The sequence below is a fragment of the Corylus avellana genome, chromosome ca4, assembly GCF_901000735.1.
Source record: "Corylus avellana chromosome ca4, CavTom2PMs-1.0".
Taxonomy (NCBI): Eukaryota; Viridiplantae; Streptophyta; class Magnoliopsida; order Fagales; family Betulaceae; genus Corylus; species Corylus avellana.
In genome coordinates, this window is record NC_081544.1 from 19,781,227 (window position 1) to 19,802,897 (window position 21,671).

General features: G+C 32.7%; 2 protein-coding genes and 1 long non-coding RNA gene across 4 annotated transcripts; 1 reads left to right on the plus strand and 2 right to left on the minus strand.

Moving 5' to 3' along the window:
• Window positions 1-513: 513 nt before the first annotated feature.
• LOC132177325 (MLP-like protein 28) lies at window positions 514-2,041 on the minus strand. The gene is made up of 2 exons (XM_059589594.1): window positions 1,819-2,041; window positions 514-996 (listed from the first exon to the last, which is right to left on the minus strand). The coding sequence occupies exons 1-2, from the start codon at window positions 2,003-2,005 to the stop codon at window positions 731-733; spliced, it is 453 nt and encodes a 150-aa protein (XP_059445577.1). The 5' UTR covers window positions 2,006-2,041; the 3' UTR covers window positions 514-730.
• A 12,827-nt stretch (window positions 2,042-14,868) lies between these two features.
• Window positions 14,869-19,435, plus strand: LOC132178541 (uncharacterized). 2 transcript variants are annotated; one of them, XR_009439834.1, is made up of 5 exons: window positions 14,869-15,078; window positions 16,317-16,727; window positions 17,188-17,211; window positions 17,321-17,375; window positions 18,073-19,435. It is a non-coding gene; the product is annotated as an uncharacterized LOC132178541 (long non-coding RNA). The 2 variants fall into 2 exon arrangements; XR_009439833.1 differs by having other exon boundaries at window positions 14,871-15,078; window positions 16,328-16,727.
• An 84-nt stretch (window positions 19,436-19,519) lies between these two features.
• Window positions 19,520-20,278, minus strand: LOC132178540 (MLP-like protein 28). The gene is made up of 2 exons (XM_059590978.1): window positions 19,917-20,278; window positions 19,520-19,846 (listed from the first exon to the last, which is right to left on the minus strand). The coding sequence occupies exons 1-2, from the start codon at window positions 20,101-20,103 to the stop codon at window positions 19,584-19,586; spliced, it is 450 nt and encodes a 149-aa protein (XP_059446961.1). The 5' UTR covers window positions 20,104-20,278; the 3' UTR covers window positions 19,520-19,583.
• Between the last annotated feature and the right edge of the window lie 1,393 nt (window positions 20,279-21,671).

A 21,671-nucleotide genomic window follows, 5' to 3' on the forward strand; every position in this document is an offset into this window, starting at 1 on the left:
ATATAGAACTCCTCTCGCCATTTTATTTTCTTATTCATCAATAATGGAAAAATAGTTACATTAATGGATCGAACAATCGAAATGGGGTAGGATCCCAACAACAAAACCTAAACAAGAAAGGCAATACAGAGAAGAAAATAAACAGTAGGAGGAGAGCTTTTTTAAAGGCTGCATATATAAAGTGGTAATGAGGGCAAATGGGCTTGGTGAGAAGCTCCAAATGGTAAAGGCAGCAACCACCGTGGCATGCGTGGTTGTTGCTGAGGAAGACTAGATGAGATCCGTCACCGAGGAACGAACGCCAACTACAAAAGTCTCCTCTACAAGATCAAACAAAAACATATGTAGTAGACGGTAACCAAACAAAAAACAACAAAGAAAGTAGAAAGACACTACAGAATACATAGAGCAAAGCTCCACATGTATCAAATAGATAAATAACTTGTAACAGGAACCGCATATCCCAGCAATAAGCTGCTTCAGTAAGTCCAGATAATTTAAAACATACGCATATATATATAAATTATACTTTAAGAAAACACATATTACAAAAGCCCCAAATGTATTGAAGATACATTTGACCCATAAGAGTATATGGGTGCCTGCAATAAGTGGCTTCAATAAGCCCACATAAAACTAATATTCACCTAATAAAACACTCAATAACACTCCCGATGTTTTATTGTAGAAGTACATAGTCGATCACAAGATGCAAAATAAGGTTTTTTGTCTATGCAGTAAGGTGACCATCAATGTCTTTGCTCATATCAACTGCAAACTGAAGCAATGTCTTTGGTTCTGGAACATCCTCCTTGAGCTTTTCGTATTCCATGCTCCAGTGGACCAAGCTGCCCTCACCCTTGGGAGTAGCTTGAACAACGATCTTGAAGCTCTTGTACTCCTTCAGGAGATCCCCTTCAATCACTTTGAAAGTGATCGACTTGTTTGTTTCATCTATTGCTTCAATTTTCTCCTTAGCAACTTTGGCTTGCCCATCTATGATTTCACAGGACAAGAAACAACGAAAGATATAATATGATTAGTAATTCAGACAATAAATTCTTATCGTACACCCGGGGTATAGTAAGAATAGATTAGCCTATATACAAAGAGATGTAAGAGGGAGGGAAGAAAAATGCATAACCTATAATTTTCTTACTTTTTTGTTCAATCTTACAAACTAGATTTTGTAAATCCCAATCAGAAAAAGAGAGGGGACGATAATGGAAGCAATGAAGAGAGATAGAGAAAATACTCCTAGAGTTGGAAATTACAAGATACCTAGGAGAAAAAACCAAGACTGGAAAACTCCAAATGAAATATATATATATAATCTACAAAAGCTAACTTTATATATATATATATATATATATATATATATATATAAAGTTAGCTTTTGTAGATTATATTTACCTAAGTGTTGGGATAAAAAATAAAACGTCTTCCGAAAGTTTAGAACTTGGGGGGAAATATTAACATATTGTGAAGTGAAATAAAATTAGACTTAAATAAGATACTGAAAATGAAAATTTTCAATATATGATGCATACAAATATCACAGTTTTTCCTCTAACGACATATGCAGTTAATTTTCTATCATTTTTTAATTAAAAAAGGACCTCAGTTTTTTTCATAGGGTTTCGTTCCGCTCGGCTATGAATACATGGAATAGAGACCCAACAATTTTGATGCCTCGATTGCACGTGAACTTGATAAAAATTCTATCATTTACTATCTCAATTCTCAACAATCCGAGTAATAAATTACTAAAAGTTTAGATGAGAATAGACGGTCATGTGTGATCTGAAATAGGCTTACCATGAACATAATCCCAGTAGATGACAGAGCCCTCAGTGCCCCAGTCACCTTCATGCAAAGCACAGCCCTGTATTTTGTCAGGGCAGACATTGGAAATGTGGTGTGGCCTGCCACCGAGAATCTCATGAAACTTTTCAGCTGAAGCTTTAATTTCTACATCAGCCTCCACCTTACCAAACAGACTCATTTTTGCAGGCAGTACTAGTATTACAAGGAGAACTAGTGCAAGTGTAGGAGGTAATGAGGATGCATGATTGTGTTGCAGAAAACAGGCTTAAATAGAAGATTTCTGGGCATTAGAAAATGATATCTTGTCAACCACTCCGGTCCCTCCTTTGCTCATACATATTAGATTATGAAAACCCATCTCTGGGATAACTTCACGTGGGTATCTTAAAGTATAATTTTCTATCATTTTTTAATTAAAAAAGGACCTCAGTTTTTTTCATAGGGTTTCGTTCCGCTCGGCTATGAATACATGGAATAGCCATCCATCATTACTGACAAAAAAATATATATTACCCCTTTAGCCATCCATCATTACTGACAAAAAAATTATTTGTGAGATTTATGAGGACGTTTGCTGCTGTAGCTGGCTCATGCCTCGTGTTTCCCACCCCGGCCATCTCGATTTTGTTTGCTAATGATTTATGAACCAATTAAAGAGAATCTAATAGCAGCAAATAAAACCTGCATCCACTCTCAAATCTTTTGAGTGCGATATATATGGTCGGTTTTGGTTGCATCCACTCTCAAATAAAGAAATTTTACTTAACATTTTCTACTGTTCATTTTCCAGCATTTTCTTTATTTTTTTGTTTTTATTTATTTTTATTGTCCATATTATATTAGAATAGAACAATGCGTGATACGATTATGTACATAGAAAATGAAACATACCTGTGTTTTTCGATTTTTTTATTTTTTATTTTTTATTTTTATCATATACACTAATTAATTAGCAAGACCTAAATCTCTAGATCTAAATCTCTAGAGAACTAACTTGAAGCTCTAGATCTAAATCTTTCGCTTATTATGCATGAAGAAAACCTAATAGGTAAAGGAAACTTCGGCAAGAATTTGCCCAGATTTTAGGGCTTATATTGTGAGACAATTTTGACATAACAAACATTCGAATTAAGAAAATCATATTTCCAAAAGGTTTTTCGAATTTATAGTTAACTTTCTAATGCCGCTTGTTTCACCTCAATCTAATACTCGGACCAAAAGTTATGGTCAAAACATTGGGACATGCGCAGAATAACTCGAATTGAAATTTAATTAAATCTGATTTTAACTCTAATGAATGAAATTCCAATTGGCTCATTTCCTTATTATTATTATTTTTTTCTTTTTCTTTTTTTAGTAGAAGCTCATTTTCTTGATTGATTAAACTTACCACATCATATAAATATTTTATTCCTGAATTGATTAGGCATAACCACATGATAAGCCTTAAATATAAAATATCTCGTACGAGCTTCTCAATTATTTTTTTCAAAATTATTTTATCATTTAATTAGCCAATTCAAAAATGCTATTTTCGTTTTCAATGAGAAAATGCTTCTTACACTCAGGTCGGATTAATTTTCTCCACCCCTTCCACATCATAATTGCACGTTACAAGAAGATAACATTGACATATAGTTCTTCTTCACTTCACGACAGCCAATTTTTTAGTACGGTTAGTTTTGTTTACGTTTTTGTTTTAATACTACTCCAGCTGGTACGCAACACTAACCCCTAAATCAACAATTCAGGCTATAATTAACGTGTATGTGTCTCTTTCAACACCCATCACCCAATGCACATAATTAAATATGTATATATATATATATATATATATATATGGCGATGCATGGCGAGATGTCCACAACCGGGCCATGGAAGAGATGGTGTCACCGTCATGACAAAACATTCATGTTGATCTTATTTTGGACCGAGATGTTCAAAGTAATGTTGAATTGTTTGATCACTTATTCGAACAATTATGTCTTATATAAACTCTTTCACAAAAGCTATCAATTTAGAGAGTGAATGATCTCCCATCTGTTTCTTAACTTCCTGTATACATCATTTAGTTCTTTCATCTCTAAATGTGGGTACAGTACTATGGTCTTTGTAGTGGATTAGTTTAGTTGAGAGTAAGTGAAAAATTTTATTAATTTAAAGGAAACTTCACTTAACCCATGAATTATCATTATTTTTGCAATGTTTTTCCTAAAGTTTAATTTCTCTCAATTTAATGTATTCATTTTTAAATTGTTTGCAATCTTACCCTTTCGTTAACTTTTCCCAAATTACCCCCATTTGTTTTAGAAAAAAAAAATCAAAAATTAATGTATTGGTCCGAATTTAACAGTATTTACAAAAATACCCATGCCTCAATCTTTACAAATAAATTTAAATATTTTTTCTAAAAAAACCACGGGGTATGTTGGGAATTTTTTTAGGATTTAAAGAAAAATCGGAACGAAAGGAGGACATTAAAAAAATTAAAAATTTAATACACTAAATTAAAAGGTTTTAAAATTTAACAGTGACATTGTAAAAGGGGTAACAATTCAAAGAGTAAGTAAATTTTCTCCTTATTTATTTTTTTAATTTATTTTTTTATTTTTTCTCCTTAATTTAACTACTTAATTATTATCACTGCACACACTTCCTCGCTGACACACTGACTCACACAGAGCATTAGAACGTGCATGGGTCAAGTGTGCTGGAAGACATTAATATTGCAAAAGCTACACATGGGTGAATTAATGTGTAGATTTTACAGATTAATTTTTTAGAAAAATAAATGAGAAAATACAAAATGACATTTCCCATGCATATTTTACTGTAGAGACACTACTAGGATATAAAGAACATGATCCTTATCTTTATATGGTATTGTGTAAGCTTATATTAGCATCAAATTTTTTTTTGTCAACATCAAATGCAAGCTGAAGCAAACCCTACAAGAAAATAGGTTATCATGGGCGGCAAGAAGCCGTGATCAAATTGTCTTCGATAAAACTGGTCACAATTGCACCGTCAAGAAAGATCATCAACTATTCATTGATAATGTTATTGGTCGTCACCAAAACCTGTCCGCGTGTACTATGATGTTGTTGCTGATAACAATATTATTAAGCGACGGCAGATTGTCCTCGCTGATAACTTGATTTATTGTGATAGATCGATCTAAAACATAAAGTATTGAGAGATTGAGATATGCATGCATGTTTTGTGCTGTAGATATGGGTTTTTATGAAGGAAGATATGGGGGTACCTTGAATGTGGGATGGGTGTTTCAAAGTGTCATTGATTATCAACCATGTGGATATATATATATATATCCACATGGTTGATAATCAATGACACTTTGAAACACCCATCCCACATTCAAGGTACCCCCATATCTTCCTTCATTAAATGAAGTGTAATAAGAGTTGATTGGTGAAGTTGGGATCTGTCAAGAGAGTGTTGTCTTGTTGAGGTCCATAATAATAGAAAATAAATCGCACCAAACACATTTAATTTAAAGTTTAGCATTGAATGTGATGTTATGAAAGATAATGCAGCTGGCCTCTTCAAAGAAGATGAGCAGGACGAATGAGAGGAATTGAATAAGGTTTGTGTGCGAGATGTCAAGCTCGAAAACTCTACTGATATTGCAGATGTTTTGAAAAACCGGAATAAGGAGATATATATATATCAAATGTCGTCGGTAAAATTCGGCACTAGTTTTGGATGTCTTGTGAACAAATTAGTGGTTTATTTAAAAGATAGTATAAAATTATCACAATACAAAATGAAATTCAAATCATTTGATTTACAAAACAAGTTTTAAACTTAAAAAATTAGTATCAATGATTTTTTAATTTGAATTAAAGATCTTATCTTTGTTATTATGAATATATATATAATCAATAAATGGTATATATATTTTTAGCTATCTACTTTCACTTTTCTATATAAAATATTAATTTTAAAAAAAAATTTATTAATATAACTAAAGATATCTTGAGCACTGTAACAGTTTTACAAATCTTTAGCCATTTTGTTGAGTTAGATGTGAAATATTTTTTGCTATAAAGTTAGCCAAAAATAACTATTTTGTTGAGCATGTAATTGCTCATAGGACTATTGCAAATGTTATTTTAACAAGAAAAAAAATGTGATTGTTAGAGTATATTTGAATGACCCTAAAGTTAGGGATTTGATAATTAAGCTGATTGTATTATCTTTGATAAAAATTATATTACTCTAAATTAAGAGATTTTATTGATATGATATTTCATGTGTAAATTTTATAAATAAAACATTTTGTATTGTAAACTCATCATGGAATAAAAAGCAAAATATATCTCTTTCGGCTTTATCTTGTAGAGGTAGGTTATAGATTGAACCACGTCAAATCATTTTCTCAATTTTTATTTTGTTATCTTTTCTCTCATCGATCCAGTTCTGTCACAAAACCATTTTTTCTTTATTATAATATTCTAATTCACTAAAGATCTTGCCATGAACGAAAGAAAATTAGAAGATCAATCTGCCAAATAAACAAAAGAGTTAACTTCGTAAAGGTCCATTGAACTTTCACGCGTTTCAAGAAGACCTCGAAAGTTCAAAAACTCTCCATTTTTTCTATCGAATTTGAGAGTTTACATCAAATTAAAAGTTTGAAGTGGTAAAATTAAGAGTTTTTAAACTTTGAGGAAGCCTTTCTTAAAACATGAAAGTTCGGAGGGCCTTTGTAAAGTTTCTTCTAAACAAATAGAGCGGAAAATGACAACACATTTGTTTATAAATTGAAAATGAAACGTTTACCGTTATTCAAAATCACTCATTCAAATCAAATGATAAGAACCTTTTAAAAAATGAAAAAAAATATGTATATATTATAATGATCAACTGAACGAAAATCAAAGTGGGCCAGCAACCATAAGGTGCGCGCATGCATTATCGTATCCGGCCAGTATTAATGTTCATGTCAGTTGGAATAGTTTAACAAAATTTACTCATTCAAGATAATGATAATATTATTGATAGATTTAATTCTCCCTGGATGGAGTAGTTTATATATACACATAAAATCAAATAGAATAGATTGCGTTAAATTATCACTTATCTCAAAAGTTTAAACTAATAGAACTTTTATGCCATATAAAATCAGTATTTATTTAACAAATATAAATTAATAAAAAATAATTAATTTTATTATTTAATTAATATTCTAATAAGTTGGATATTGTACCTTAATTTATACATATGAGGAAGATTAAGTTACATTATGTAGGCTCAATTGGGATAACTGCTCCAAGCTATGTGATAAAGCATGTATGTAAATGAGAAGTAATATTATACGTTCATCTCTTACTCATCTTATTTGCAAATTTATTATTGAATCTGTGGCACTGGTAAGTTTCACAAATTCAATAATGAATTTGTCCATCTCTAATAAGAAGATGGAGAAAAAATAGGCAAAAGATAGAAATAAGACATTTCTCTATCAAAAGTGACGAAAGATTGTACTGGGTTTTAAATTTTGAATTAATATCATCCATTAGAAGAGGTCAATATAGAATCCTCAACAAGTCATTTTATTAGCTCAGGGTCAAGACAAAATATCAAGAAATAAATAAATAAATACATGAGCATATTTTTTGGTCAATTTACAATGAAAATGAAGGTTGCTAAGAAAAGAAAGTAAAGAGCTGATAGGTTTAACTTCTGATTCACCCAAAAGAGTTAAAGGCTGGATAGGGCATCAAAGCCCATTCTATTGCGTAAGACTTTAGCAAGCAGCCTTTTCACCCTTTTGGGTGAATCAGAAGTTATATATATATATAACTATCAAAAAATTTGCAATATCCTTTTAAACTTTATGTTGTTACCGTGTATACCAATGATAAATAATACGGAATAAAAAAGAGAGAGAACAAGAAAAAATCGTGACATAAATTTATGTGGTTTGGCAACGTACCTACGTATACAGGAGAGTGGGGCTTTATTTCAATATTAATGATTTAAGGTTACAACAAAGCATACTTGTAGAAAAACCATAATTGTACGGACATATTTTAGAAAACCCTAAAATTCCTCGTACCGTACCGCGGGGGCATTGCCCCTGCACGCCCACAACCTAGTAATTGTTCTCACATAAACTTAATTACGCCCAATGAGCCAATAGTCAGAGCTTCACTCCGCTCCAACTATTCAACCAACTACTAGTATTTCACTATTAATTTCTATACTTGAGAAAATATAAGCCAATTGATCCAACAATTTCAATTGCAACAAACGTTTTTCCAAATCACTAAGAAATTGCATTGTATAAAAATAAAAAAAAAATAAAAAAAAGTATATCCCTATTTTTTTTCTTTTTTTTCTTCTTTTTTTTTTTTTTTTTTTCTTTTCAAGAAGACAAATGCCCCATGTTATTACTTTATTTCGCGATTTTTATGTAGATTTGGGAAATTTAATAGGAACAACATGGCTTTTTCATCTCATCCAAACAAAGCCTTTGACCATATATGTTGGAGTGAGTATAGAAAAAGCAGCAACCTAAATTAGAAAAGTGACATGTGTCCATTTTTTTAATAACATGTGAAATGCACATAAGTTTTTAATAAAATGTATTCCAACTATGTCCCTGCTATTAAAAAATCATGTGCATCTCACATATTCAAGGGACACATGTCACTTTTATAAACTAGGTTAAAGGAAATTCTTCTAACCCAGTTTGAATGAAAACTTTATCCCTTTAGGTTATTTAGATATAATTGTCGATTCAGATCATCTATCATTCTCCTGCAAAAGAGGAGGGGACAATCACTACAAGACAAATTGTCTTTAGTGTGGACGCTAAATACCAAAAAAATTGATATTTAGCAGCAACAACAATAGCGACAGTATTAGTCGCCGCAATTGACACTCATTGGAGGAGTCACCATTGTTGTCCACTCAATAGCGGTGACGTTCAATCAGCAGCGACAATAAGAGGGGTTAACAGTGGCAATTTTGAAGGTTACCTCTATTGACATGAGAAAAATAAAAAATTAAAATTAAAATTAAAAAGAGCATTAGTGGTGACATGCAAGTCACTGCTAATGAGGGATCAACAGTGGCGACTCATCAAACTCGTCGCTGATGAGGAGTCAATAGCGGCGACTATAAAGGTCGCCGCTATTGACATGAAAAAAAAAAAAGAGATTAAAAAGAGCATTAGCAGCGAATTGTGGGTCGCTACTAATTAGGGGTCAACAACGGTGACTACTCAAAGTCGACGCTGATGAGGGGTTAATAGCGGCAACTCTGAAGGTCGCCACTATTGACATGAGCAAAAAATAAATAAATAAATAAAAAGAGCATTAGCGGCAACCTGGTTACTGCTAATGAGGGGTCAACAGCAGCGACTCCTTAGTGTCGCTGCTGATGATGGGTCAATAATGGCGACCTCTGAAGGTCGCCGCAGAGGCCGCTATTGACATGAGAAAAAAAAATATATATATATATATATATATATAAGAGCATTAGCGGGGACTTGCATGTGGCTGCTATTAACCCTACATATATAATAGAAAAAAAGTTATTTCCCAAAAAGTCACCTCCTACTATATTTTTATTTTTTAATTTTTAATTTTTAATTTTTATTTATTTATTTTTTTTCACAATGTCTGGAGAGCTCAATATATGATTTTGATCCAAACATTTCACAATATGTCCATTAGTCGGATCGATCATAGAAATATGTTATGAGAGGAGGTATTGGAAGGTGTGAAGGAGTCTTGCATGCTGGATTCGTTTAGTTAGAGTCTTTTAATTAAGATATAACATCTTTATGTTTAGGCTTTGCTTTATCTTATTATTAGTTGAAGTCTGTTATTTAAATTGAGTTAGCATATGTATTGCATTAGATAATAGTGCAGCACTTATCAAGTTATCTTGTTTTCAAGTCTTAGGAGTTATCTCCAGTAGTTTAAATTACAAATAATCCTCATTGGATTGAATTCCACGTTAATGAGTAAGTGTCATTGTAGGAGTTGAATTCTAAGTTCTAGAACTCAATTCCAAGAAGATTTAGTTCCCTCTATTTAAAAAGATGATCCTTTAATAAGAAGTCATGCAAATTTGAATCCTCAAACCTTGTGTTTGTTACGAGACCCAAGAATCTCTAATTTCCTACCACTAGTTGTTTCAATTGGTAAATATAGGAAATAATAAGAAGCAGGATTCTGCTTCCTTCCCCGTTTCTACCCGAGTTACTAGATCTGTTACGCATTCACGTAACAAAATAATGTCCATCTCGTCCAATTGAATTTGTTTGATTGATCGTAAGACAATAAAATGAATGATCTAATTTGACACAATTGAATGTTCAATCAAACATATGATTGCTCTTATTGCATTAGTCCGATTGATCGTAATAATCTCAATCGATCGATCCAAGTGCTTTAGTTTGATCAATCGTGATACAATCAAATGATTGATCCAATTTGAAACAATTGAATGTTAGATCAAGCATCTGATTACTCTTAGTGTATTATTTTGATCGATCATGATAAGATCAATCGATCTATCATTAGTCCAATTGATCGTGATAATCTCAATCGATCAATCCAAGTGCATTAGTGTGATCGATCATGATGCAATCAAATGATCGATCCAATTTGACACAATTGAATGTTCGACCGAACATTCGATTACTCTTAGTGTATTAGTCTGATCGATCATGATAAGATCAATCGATCGATTATTAGTCTGATTGATAGTGATAATCTCAATCGATCGATCCAAGTGCATTAGTGTGATCGATCGTGATACAATTAAATGATCGATCCAATTTGATACAATTGAATGTTCGATCGAACATCTATTACTCTTAGTGTATTAATCTGATCGATCATTAGTCCGATTGATCATGATAATCTCAATCGATCAATCCAAGTGCATTAGTTTGATCGATCGTGCTACATGCAAATGATTGATCGAATTTGACATAATTGAATGTTTGATCGAACATCCGATTACTCTTAGTGTATTAGCTTGATCGATCATGATAAGATCAATCGATCAATCATTAGTCTGGTTGATCATGATAATCTCAATCAATCGATCCAAGTGCATTAGTTTGATCGATTGTGATGCAATCAAATGATCGATCCAACTTAACACAATTGAATGTTTGATCGAAGATCCGATTGCTCTTAGTGTATTACTCTGATCGATCAAAGTACAAAAACTTTCTTTCCTTATACTAACCTAAAAAATCTGAACGTTTTCAAAAATTTGATAGAAATTTTCATGCATGTTAAAAGTTTTAATGATTATTTAAATTTCCTAAAATATTGTTTTCACCAATCGAACATCTTATTTGATGCAATATCCCCCTGCACCCTTCAAAAAAAAAAAACCTGCATTAGGGTTTGGCGTTAAAATGTTAAATTACTACTTATCTTAAAAATTTAAGCTATTAATTAATTATAAAAAAAATCACGTAAATTATAATTTATCATAAAAATATCTTTTATACCCTTATAATTGTTATAGAATTTCAAATTAAAATTACTTTGGAAAAATTGAAGGAATTTTGTTTTAAAAAAAGTTGCACACATTCTTGGTGACGGATCCGGCTTAAGTGATGTAGTTCAAGACTACTGCACCATGTTGTAGCCCCAAACGACCCAGGGCATTAAAAAAAAAAACTTTTTCTAAAGTAGTAATATAAAATCAATTAAATATTAAAACAATCAATAATTAAAAAGGGGAAAGTCTATATACCCCCCAGAAACTACCACTCAATTGACAATGTCCCTCATAAACTTTTAGTTGTGACAATTCCCCCCCCCCCAAACTACCAAAAATTGTCAATGTTCCCCATAATGACGAAACTACCCTTAGTAAAATAAAAACAAAAAATACTAAAACTTCTAGAAAAAACCTAAAACTAAAATAAATAAATAAAATCCAAAGGGTGGCAAATTTAAAATTTTAAAAAATCCACTGTATAAGAAAAAAATTAAATTTTTTTTTTTGAAAAATATTTTTTTTATAACTTTTTAAAATAAAAATTTTTGTTTTTAAAAAAATTAACAATTTTCGTTTAAGAAAATAAAAATTTCCGTTTCTTTTAAATAAAAATTTACGTTTAAATAAAAAATCGCTTTAAAAAAAAAATTTCGTTTTTTTTAAAAAAAATCATTTAAAAAAAAAATAAAAATTTTCGTTTAAAAACTAATAATAATTTTTTTTAAAAAAAAATCTTTATTTTTAAATTAAATTTTCCTTTTTTTTTAAAAAAAATAAAATAATAAAAATTTATTTATTTTATTTTTTTTTTGAATTTATAGGTGTATTTTTGTCTTAATGAGAAATACATAGGGGCAATTTTATTTTTTTGCTAGCCTTAGGGGGGATATTGACAATGTTTTGGTAGTTTGGAGGGACATTATCATAATTGATAGTTTTGGGAGGGGGGGTATATTGTCAATTGGGTGGTAGTTTGATGGAGGTATATGGACTTTACCCAATTAAAAAAATAAAAATATTAAAAAACTAAAACTATTAAAAAAATAAAAGAAGGAAAAAATATAAATTAGCCTTTTAAACTACCAGTCATTTTTATTTTAGCCTCCTAATATTCAAAAAGTGATAAAGTAGCTTTCTAAACAACCAAAAAGTTGCAATTTGACTACTCCGTTAGTCAACACCGTCAAATTGGATAAAAAATATGAAACGACATTGTTTTTTTGAGGTTAAGTTACTAAAATGCCATTTAAAAAAAAAAAAAAAAATTCAATTTAAGAAATGCCGCCAAAAAACTACGTCGTTTTAAAAAAAAAAGGATAGCTTAGGGGTGGCTCGCCGGCCACCTCCGACGAGCAAAAGAAACACGAAATGTCCAAAGTTTTCTACTAAGATTTCAAAGAAATTTCGCCAAAAAGTCGTCTCACGCTCAACAACCAAACAGACGTCAATTGAAGAAAAAAAGATGCGTTTGAATTCAATTAGCTTCTGATGTTAATAGAAAAACATAGAATCGGAAATTCTCAAATTTTATATTTAAATATCGGACCTTTTGATTATGATCTATGTTGCTGTTTTGTGTGTATGTTCACGCTACAGACATTAGGTTAGTATTGGGATAATCTATGGCCTCGAGTATCGTTGCTGTGCCTTGCAATGTTCAAGCAATTAAGGGTTTGGATTGCCAGAACTATATTGGACTTAGACCATCAAGGAATTTGAAGTTCAATTGTGTTAGGACTGGAACAACAGCTCGCCCGCCGCGACTTTTCGTTGTAAGAGCGAGTGAGAAGAATGATGGACCAATTAAGAAGATGGGATTGAGCGATGCGGAATGTGAGGCTTCTGTCGTCGCTGAGAATGTGCCGGAAGCACCTCCTGTACCCCGCAAGCCGGCAGCACCAGTTGGAACTCCTGTTGGGGTGGCTAGGCAGCCACCCCACAGGCCATGGGGTGGCTGGCGAGCCACCCCTAAATCACTGATTTTTTTTTTTTTTCTTCAAAATGATGCCGTTTTGGAGCATTTTTTAAATTTATTTTTTATTTTTTAATTTTTTATTTCAAAATGATATTTTAGTAACTTAACTTAGTCAAAACTACGTCGTTTTTCATTTTTTTATCTAATTTGACGTTGTTGATTAACAGAGTGGCCAAATTACAACTTTTTGATAATTTACGGGATTACTTTTCATTTTTTAAACATTAAGGAGTTAAAATGAAAATGACTGATAGTTTAGAAGGCTAAATTATATTTTTTTCCATAAAAGAAAAATAAATCGAAGAAGAACACTCAGAAAAACCCAAAAAGAAAAATCAAGAACATTGATGTTCTTGGATTGACCCAAAATGTACAAAAAAGCCCAGAAAGACCACTAATCAAAAACCCAAATCTTGGATTAAAGTAAAAGGCATAAGATGAGAGAGTATTTGAAGGCGCTTTGCCCGCATCATTCATGTGATAAAGACCCACTAATCAAAAATTTTGGGTCAATCCAAGAACAGCAATCAAAAATCAAAAAATTTTCACTCTGCACTACATAAAAAAAAACATGTACAGAAAAACCCAGAAAGACCCACTAATCAGAATCCAAATCCAACCAAGAACAGCAATCAAAAATCAGAAATTTTTTTGCAATTTCTCTCACAGCTCAGTCTCTCTCTCTACCCTCTGTTTCTGTAAAAATATCACCTTCTCTCCCCTCGTGCTCTCCGTCTTTGGGTCTCTCTCGGGCCTTCTCTCCTTAAATTTTTCCCTTTTTTTAATCTTTGATCTTTTCTCTTATAGTCTGTACATGATTTAATTTCCGAGTGTTCTTCTTTGATTTTGATTTTTCTTTTATTTTCTTAATAGTTTTATTTTTTTAATATTTTTATTTTTTAATTATTGAATTTAATTAATTTTATATTATTACTTTATAAAAAGTATTGTTTTTGGAATTACTCCATGGTGAGATAGTTTTGAACTTTCGCACCTAAGCCGATCCCCTAGGGGACCTAGTAACCAAGATGGGTCACCTATAGCCTCATGAGTTATGAGCATTTTCAGTAGCTTTTTCATTATTTTTTCAACATTAAAGATTTAAATTACTTTTTGCTTCTCTATGTCAAAATACACTCTACTAAATTTTCTTAATCGTTTTCTATATCATTAAAATATTTATTTTTTATTTTTTAATTATATTATATATATAAGAGGAGATATGAAAGAGAATTGTGGGACATAAGAGGAGAGAAGAGAAAAAAAAGAAAATTATTTTTATTTTATTTTAATAATTATAAGGAATGCAATAGTAGAACTTAAAACCGTAGCAATCTTAATATTTAGGCTTTATTTAAAAAATCTGTTATGAGATATATTTTACAAATTTTTGAATATATTTCGTAAACTTAGAAAACAAATTCCCTGCTGAAAATGCTACAAGAGTTGCCAACTTGCCGCTGATTGAGCCCCATTAGCGGCAACAGTAAGTCGCCGCTATTGAGAAAACGACCCGTTTTAGAGAAAAGTTTTCCCGGGATCTGGCGCTACATATTTCGCACGAAAATTCAATTTCCCTCATTTTTTTCTCACTCGAGTCAGTGAACCTTTTTACCTTAACATACGCCCATCTGTCTCTCTCTCATCCTCGACTCGTCTCCGGCTTCCTCTCTCTCTCCTCCCGCGGCCGTCTGTCGTCTCGCTCTCTCGCTTTCTCGTTGCAAGCGGCAAGCCGTCGTGTCTCTCTCTCTCGTCTCCCGTCTTTTCAGGTATAGATTTTTTGAGTTACTTCATTTTCTTCGATTTTTATTTTTTGAACTAACTGAGGGTTTTCTTTGGGGATTCATGGTGTTTTCCTCCGAGGTTTGAGTGGGTAATGGTGATGTATATATGGAAAGATCTGATTTTAGTTGTTAGATGTAGTTTGTCTCTGATTTTTCCTTTTTTTTTTTACCTAGTTTGAGATGCTGGTCGATTTGTTTGAATCAAAATTTTTTGCTCCCTCATGATTGATTCCCAAAAAGAAACTTTTTTTTTTGTGTGCATTGTGTGGTTTAACTTCCTTTTGATTGAATTTGTTCCTTTTCATCGTGTGGTGTAAAAAAAAAACACAAAAATCCTGAGTTGCATAAAACATTTGGGAGACTGAAGCTAAATCATGTTGAAGATGCTAAAAAAAAAAAGTCCCAAATAGTTCAGGTACCAGAGAACAATGCCAGAATAATCAGTAGTAACCCAGTAACTGCCATGTAAACATATCTCTCGCTTTCTAGAAATTGATCCTTTAGGCTTTCAAACATTAATTTTTTGAAAATTTGAATGGTTTCCACTTTCCAGGCTCCCAAACACCTCAAATTGTGGAAACCATAGATACAGAAACGGTTGAAGTTTTGCATGTAAAGAGTCATTTTGGTCATGGTTGGTGAAACAAAATGATATACTTTTTTCACAGCCGGTGCTTTTTTGTCACCCCCACCCACATCAAAAGTCTTCTACCGAACGAAGTTAAGGCAACTGGTTCTCTTTAGTTCTTTTGGTGAAAGTTAGAGACATAAAGGGCAGGCAAGGTGCCATAGCATGATAGATGATGCCATAGCATGATAGATGATGCACCATCATAGAAAAATTTGTTCCTTTTCATTGTGCTCGATTTTTTTTTCTTCTTTTGATTGAATTCGGAGGAAGCTGTTCTTTTTGCTCAAATCCAGTATGTGAGCAACAGTAGTTGTATCTATTTGTATATGAGGAAATTGCTATAGACACCAATGTCATAGAGAAAATTTTTCCCATCATATGTTGCTGCCCTCAACTAACGCTGTTCTCTATACTTGTATATGAGTATTCTGTATTTAGTTATTATTTTTTGCTGCATAATTTTATGTTTATTATTTAAAGCTCAAAACTCTTTTTTAATGGTCATATTTTAATTGCTTCAATTTTTGAGTTATAAATGTGTCTTGACGTAATTTATTTTTTATTGAACTAAACATAAAATTTAACGAAATAGATTAAATGTAGGAAAGGAGTAACTTGTGATAGTGACATCGAGATGGATAAGAATTGGATGCAAGAACCTACTCGATGTTCAGATCGATATTTAAAAGGTGTTGAAGAATTCCTTAGAATGACGCGTCAATGTGTGGATGTAATTGGTATTATGAGGTATCCATGTCGTGATTGTGCAAATCGATATTTTCCGCATATTGAATTGGTGGAGAGTCACTTGTATCTGCATGGAATTGATCGCACATACACTCAATGGATACTTGATGGGGAAGAAGATCCGTGTAGTATAAATGTGATTGCCAACTTACACACGGATACAAATGTGAGGATAGAGGAGATTGATGGCATTTGCAAAGAAGTGGCCCCTTTACTTGAGCACCAAAAACACAATTCTTAAAAAATATGATGGCAGGTGATCTTTCTTTCTCTGTTCCAATTGCTGTTTCTTTCCTAAATTCATCTGAACTATAGAGCTTCTTTGGTATATTCTGTAGCATTTTTTCAAGCAGCAGTTTTTTTTTAGCATTTTTTCAAACAAAAAACAAAAAAACACCCACTAAAACACATTAACAAACGTACTAGTTTCTAACGGTGTTCCTTCATTGGACTTGTTCTTGATCCCAAGTCATAGACTTTTGGATTTGTCAGTTATCTTATTACTATTGCAATACCAATTAATGCCTTCAGTTATTGTCTTATAATATCTCTGGCTTTTAATATTTTCAAAGCTTTACCGACTTTCAGAACTTCTATCAATCTGATTGTAATATTTTTTGATGAATAAATTTCCTCTGCAAATTTTAGTATTTTTTTTTCTTGCTAAGGTGTACTGACTTTTCCGTTTTCCTTTGATCTTTGCATTTGGCGTTTAGGGATCTTTTACAAGTCCAAACATGGTATAACAATCTTTGCTTCCTCTTTATATTAATGCATCCATTTCTAACTTTATTTTGATATAATACTTCATGGCTGTCACTGACGGAATACTCTTTTAACTTTTGTCAGATAACACTTATGGGATTCATGTTCCTACTCATTTCTGCTTTGCTTGGCTATGCAAGTGAGGGTTTCTCTGCTATCATGTTTTTAGTTTCATAATTAGGTTCTCCCAAAATGTTTATAATGCCAATTTTCTGAGAACCAAAAACTATTTAAACTTTGCATTTAACATTGTACACTTCTTTTCAATACCTGGTGCAGCATGATAAGTTAAAAATTTTGCTTGAAAATTGTGCTGGAATTTTTAGTTATTTATTTGTCTGTTTCTGGTATGAATGGTTGTAAATTTTTTGAGTCTTCTGAGCTTTATGGAAGGCTTCAATGTCAAGCTCGTCCTTCTTGACTCCTTGCCTTGCACTTTTTTTTTTTTTTTTTTTGGAGAAAATATATTATGGGAGAATATACTTTATCTATGACACACGAAAAGAGATATCTTAACATGGCCAAGTATTGAGTGCCACCACTTGTGTGCTTTGTGCCTCAAATGCATGTACGTGTTATGTGATAACCAAATATCCATGTTACTTTGTATGTAATCTTTGTTGGAGTGCTTTGTTTTAATGCATTTTTAACCCCCAATTGGCTAACTGTTAATTAGACAGAAAAGTTGGTTTAAATTTGTTGATGGGTTGCAAACAAGATACTCTTCACAAACATGTGGATTGTGTTTCAGATGTTCATGAATTTTATGAAAAGAAGTGTTATGTTTTAGTGTACCTCTAACTTCTCTGAATTCTTGATATATATTTTTGTTTCAGATTTATTCACCTTGCTTGGATTCAGCTCCTCCAAGATGGGTTCGTTTTGCACATGGATTGCTACTTTTTCTGTATCAGGTCTGTTTAAAATTAATTCAAACTGTGTAATCATATTGTTTCTTCCAAGCTTCTTGTCATATTTTATGTATATCGGGCATATTTCTCCTTGCTGAGTAGGATGAAAACATTAAGACACTCGGCGTACAATATTTTCTTCATCCAATTTCTTTTACTTTTATGTATTACTTTAGTTTCAGTTGTACAACTGCATTGGATATTTTCACATTCTAGTATACATTCAGTGGTATGAAATGCTTAGTAGTTGTGGAAAAAGTGCTGCTGCTTGACAGCTATAGAGCTCTTGTTTAAATTTTATAGCTATGCAAATTAAACTTTTTAATCCAATTTCATTTTTTTCAATTCTGAATCAATGTCCTGATAAGTAGATAACCTTTCTGTCTTGCCCTTCTTTGGTATAATCATTTTGGGAGAAGTTGGTGTCTTATCTAAGTAGTGAATATATTGAATTGACTATTGCATGATTGAGTTTTGTAACATTTTTTCAAGAATTTCAGCTGGTTCTCTTTGATTTGGTTAATTCTTTCGTGTAGACAATGTGTGGACATAATTGTTTCCTTATTAATTTTTAAATCCACTCCTTATTAATTTTTAATTTTTTGAATAGTCAAAAAATTATTCACTGGAAGTATGTATCTTGATTTGCTGTGTATAGTGAGAAATTCTTACAAGGTAGAATGTGTGGATCTGGACTTCTTTTTGTACTTTTGAGATGGTTTTACATTTGTGGTCAATTGCCTAGTTTATTTCTTGTATGCAGTTACCATAACTGCTCTCTAACACTATTATAAGCGTTTTTTTTTTTCCCATATCATTAGAGGTGACTCAGTGGTTGCCGCTAATGATGTTTTAAATAGTGGCGACCAACATGTCGCCGCTAATGATATGTCATCAGCGGCGACTTAGTGGTTGTCGCTAATGGTATGTCATTAGCGCTGACTTGATGGTCGCTGCTAATGACACACCAATAGCGGGAACACTAGGGTTATTTCGAACAATTTTTAGTGGCAAAAAAAAATTATTAGCGGCAAAAAAAAAAAATATTAGCGGTGACCTAGAGTCGCCGCTGCTGAGTGATCATTAGCAGCGACCCTAAATGTCGCAGCTAATGGTCTCTACTGTCAGATTACTACTGACCAAAAAGTAGCAAATAGCGGTGACATTTGCCTCATTAGTGGCGACAATGGGTCGCTGCGAATGAGGCATTTTCTTGTAGTGAATAATAACAGGATACTGCGTATGTCTTGAATTATGTTATAAAAATGAATTTATTTAATGTCGTATATATATACGCCATGCATTTTTTGAGTTCAGAACTTCGAGAGATTAATTGATACATAGTCCTGTTGATTAAGATACATATTATCCATTACATGAAACTTAAAGCTTTATTATACTAGTAGTAATAGTACAGAAGGATATGTCCTTTTGTATTATGCATTGAGAAGGTAGGATTCGACTGCCTTTGACAGATTGACCACCAAGTCGAAGTACTTGTCAGGAGTTGGGACTTCCTCATTTGCCTTCTCATATTCGATAGTCCACTTCACCAAGCTGCCATTACCCTTTGGCGTAACCTGCACAGTGGACTTATATACCTTGTAGTTCTTTGCAATCTCTCCATCTATTGCTTTGTAAGTGATCGACTTATTTTCTTCATCTATTGCTTCGGATGTCTTAACCCCCTCAGAATTTCCTGTCATGGTGATAAAAAGTTTTGTTCGTGAGTGTTCAAGATATGTGGAAGTCAAGCTTGGGAAGCTTACCTGCAACATAAGTCCATTGCTTTACTGAGTCCTTGGAGTCCCAGTCACCCTTGAGTAGTTGTATATCTTTCACCAAGTTTGGGCAGATCTTGGGCATCAGGTGTACTTTGCTCCGGAAGATTTCGTAGAACTTGTTTGCAGAGCATTTGATCTCTGTTTCGGTCTCCATCTTTGTAATTTGTGCCATTGTAAGTTTCTGCTGCTGAGAAAAATCAACTAGCTAGCAAGAAAGTGGGAGAGATGTTGGAAAAACAATAACATACCCTTTGCAATTTATAGAAAGAAGAAAAATCTATTGCAAAACATGATTAGGAAGATTGATGTGATAATTTTTGGTTTTTCCTTAATTAGATATATGTATACAATCCCATGGTCCACAAGGCACTAATAAAATTTCCATATCTTCATAGTGGATGTGGTATCCCAATAAATTCGTTTTCCACTTATGGTTAGCGAATCAGATGCTTGGAATGGTCCACACCATCAGTATGGCATTCTTTATCGCGCTGATTGGAACAAATAATTGGTTCTCTTTCATTGATAAAGAGAAAGATATATAAAATAACATACATCAAAAATAAAAATAAAAAATAAAAAAATTGATCCAGACAGTCGTCAGTCTAGATAGATGGTTACTTTAGTTGATTCTCGATCAACCAATTACTCCATGTACTTTCATCCAGTTAGTTGTCAGTCGAGATAGTTGGGGAAGCTTTGTTTCTTTCGCTTTTTCTAAACTCAATTAATGTTAAGAGTGGTGCTACCGTGTAGGTGAGGTCATGGATCTTCGTTTAGTCATGTTTTAGTTCGTGCAATAATGTATAGATACAGCAACGACATGTCTTTTCACCCCTTGTACTTCATCCGAATAAATCTATGTATGTTGGGAAGTTATTAATTATCCACATCAATGTTCGCAACACAAAAGCTTTTTTCATAGAGACATTAAATATGCGTACTCCTACATTCCATAACTCCTGTAATTTTGATATTAGGGGTTGAAGGTAGACATTTATATTAATTCCAGGTGAACTTTAGCTTGGAATAATCAAGAATAATATAAAAGATGTTTGTTTTATACACATTCAAAGATGCAAGTTGTACGGAACAAGCATTACAGGGTAAGTATTGTGGGATGTGTTCATGTTCTCAAAAGGATTAAATCTATCTGACGTTAGACTGAGCTTTACATTGTGTGAGTCCAATGAAAATCCTGGATGTATATTATTGAATGACATCCATGCTTTATTATCAGCCGGATGTCTCAATATGCCGTCCTTTGTGTGGCTATCTGCATGTCACCTCATATGGGGCGAGGTATGCTGTGACATAAATAGCCTCTGCAGTCGTGATATTAGTGGAAACTACTGCAACACCTTCACTGGACGCCTCTTAGATGATATGGGCTGACTATCCTCGTCTAAAATGTCATCCTTCCACTTAGATAAGCCACAAATTGTACGTGAATCTAACTCCGCATTGCTCTTCCAGAATAACATTCAATCATTTTGACAAGACGGAATCTTCTAATATCGGAGCCCCATGTCATTAAGAAACCTTTTGGCCTCATATGTATTATTTGGCAAAGCTTCATCATCTGTTGGCAGTAACTGATTGATGAACTCCTGCAAAGATGAGAATATTGTGTTACTAAGTTCACCCACACACTTCAAGTTATACAGATGTACAGTAGCACTCAGTTTGCTATATTTGGTCTTATCATAAAGTGGCTTGTCATCTTTTTTAATCAAGTCA

Bases quoted from the DNA above. Each gene is read 5' to 3' on its own strand.
- LOC132178540 (XM_059590978.1), bottom strand. From the start codon at position 20,103: ATGGCACAAATTACAAAGATGGAGACCGAAACAGAGATCAAATGCTCT. The intron at 19,847-19,916 runs GTAAGCTTCCCA...TCACCATGACAG, and splicing joins GCAATGGACTTATGTTGCAG to GAAATTCTGAGGGGGTTAAG.
- LOC132177325 (XM_059589594.1), bottom strand. From the start codon at position 2,005: ATGAGTCTGTTTGGTAAGGTGGAGGCTGATGTAGAAATTAAAGCTTCA. The intron at 997-1,818 runs GTAAGCCTATTT...GTGAAATCATAG, and splicing joins CTACTGGGATTATGTTCATG to ATGGGCAAGCCAAAGTTGCT.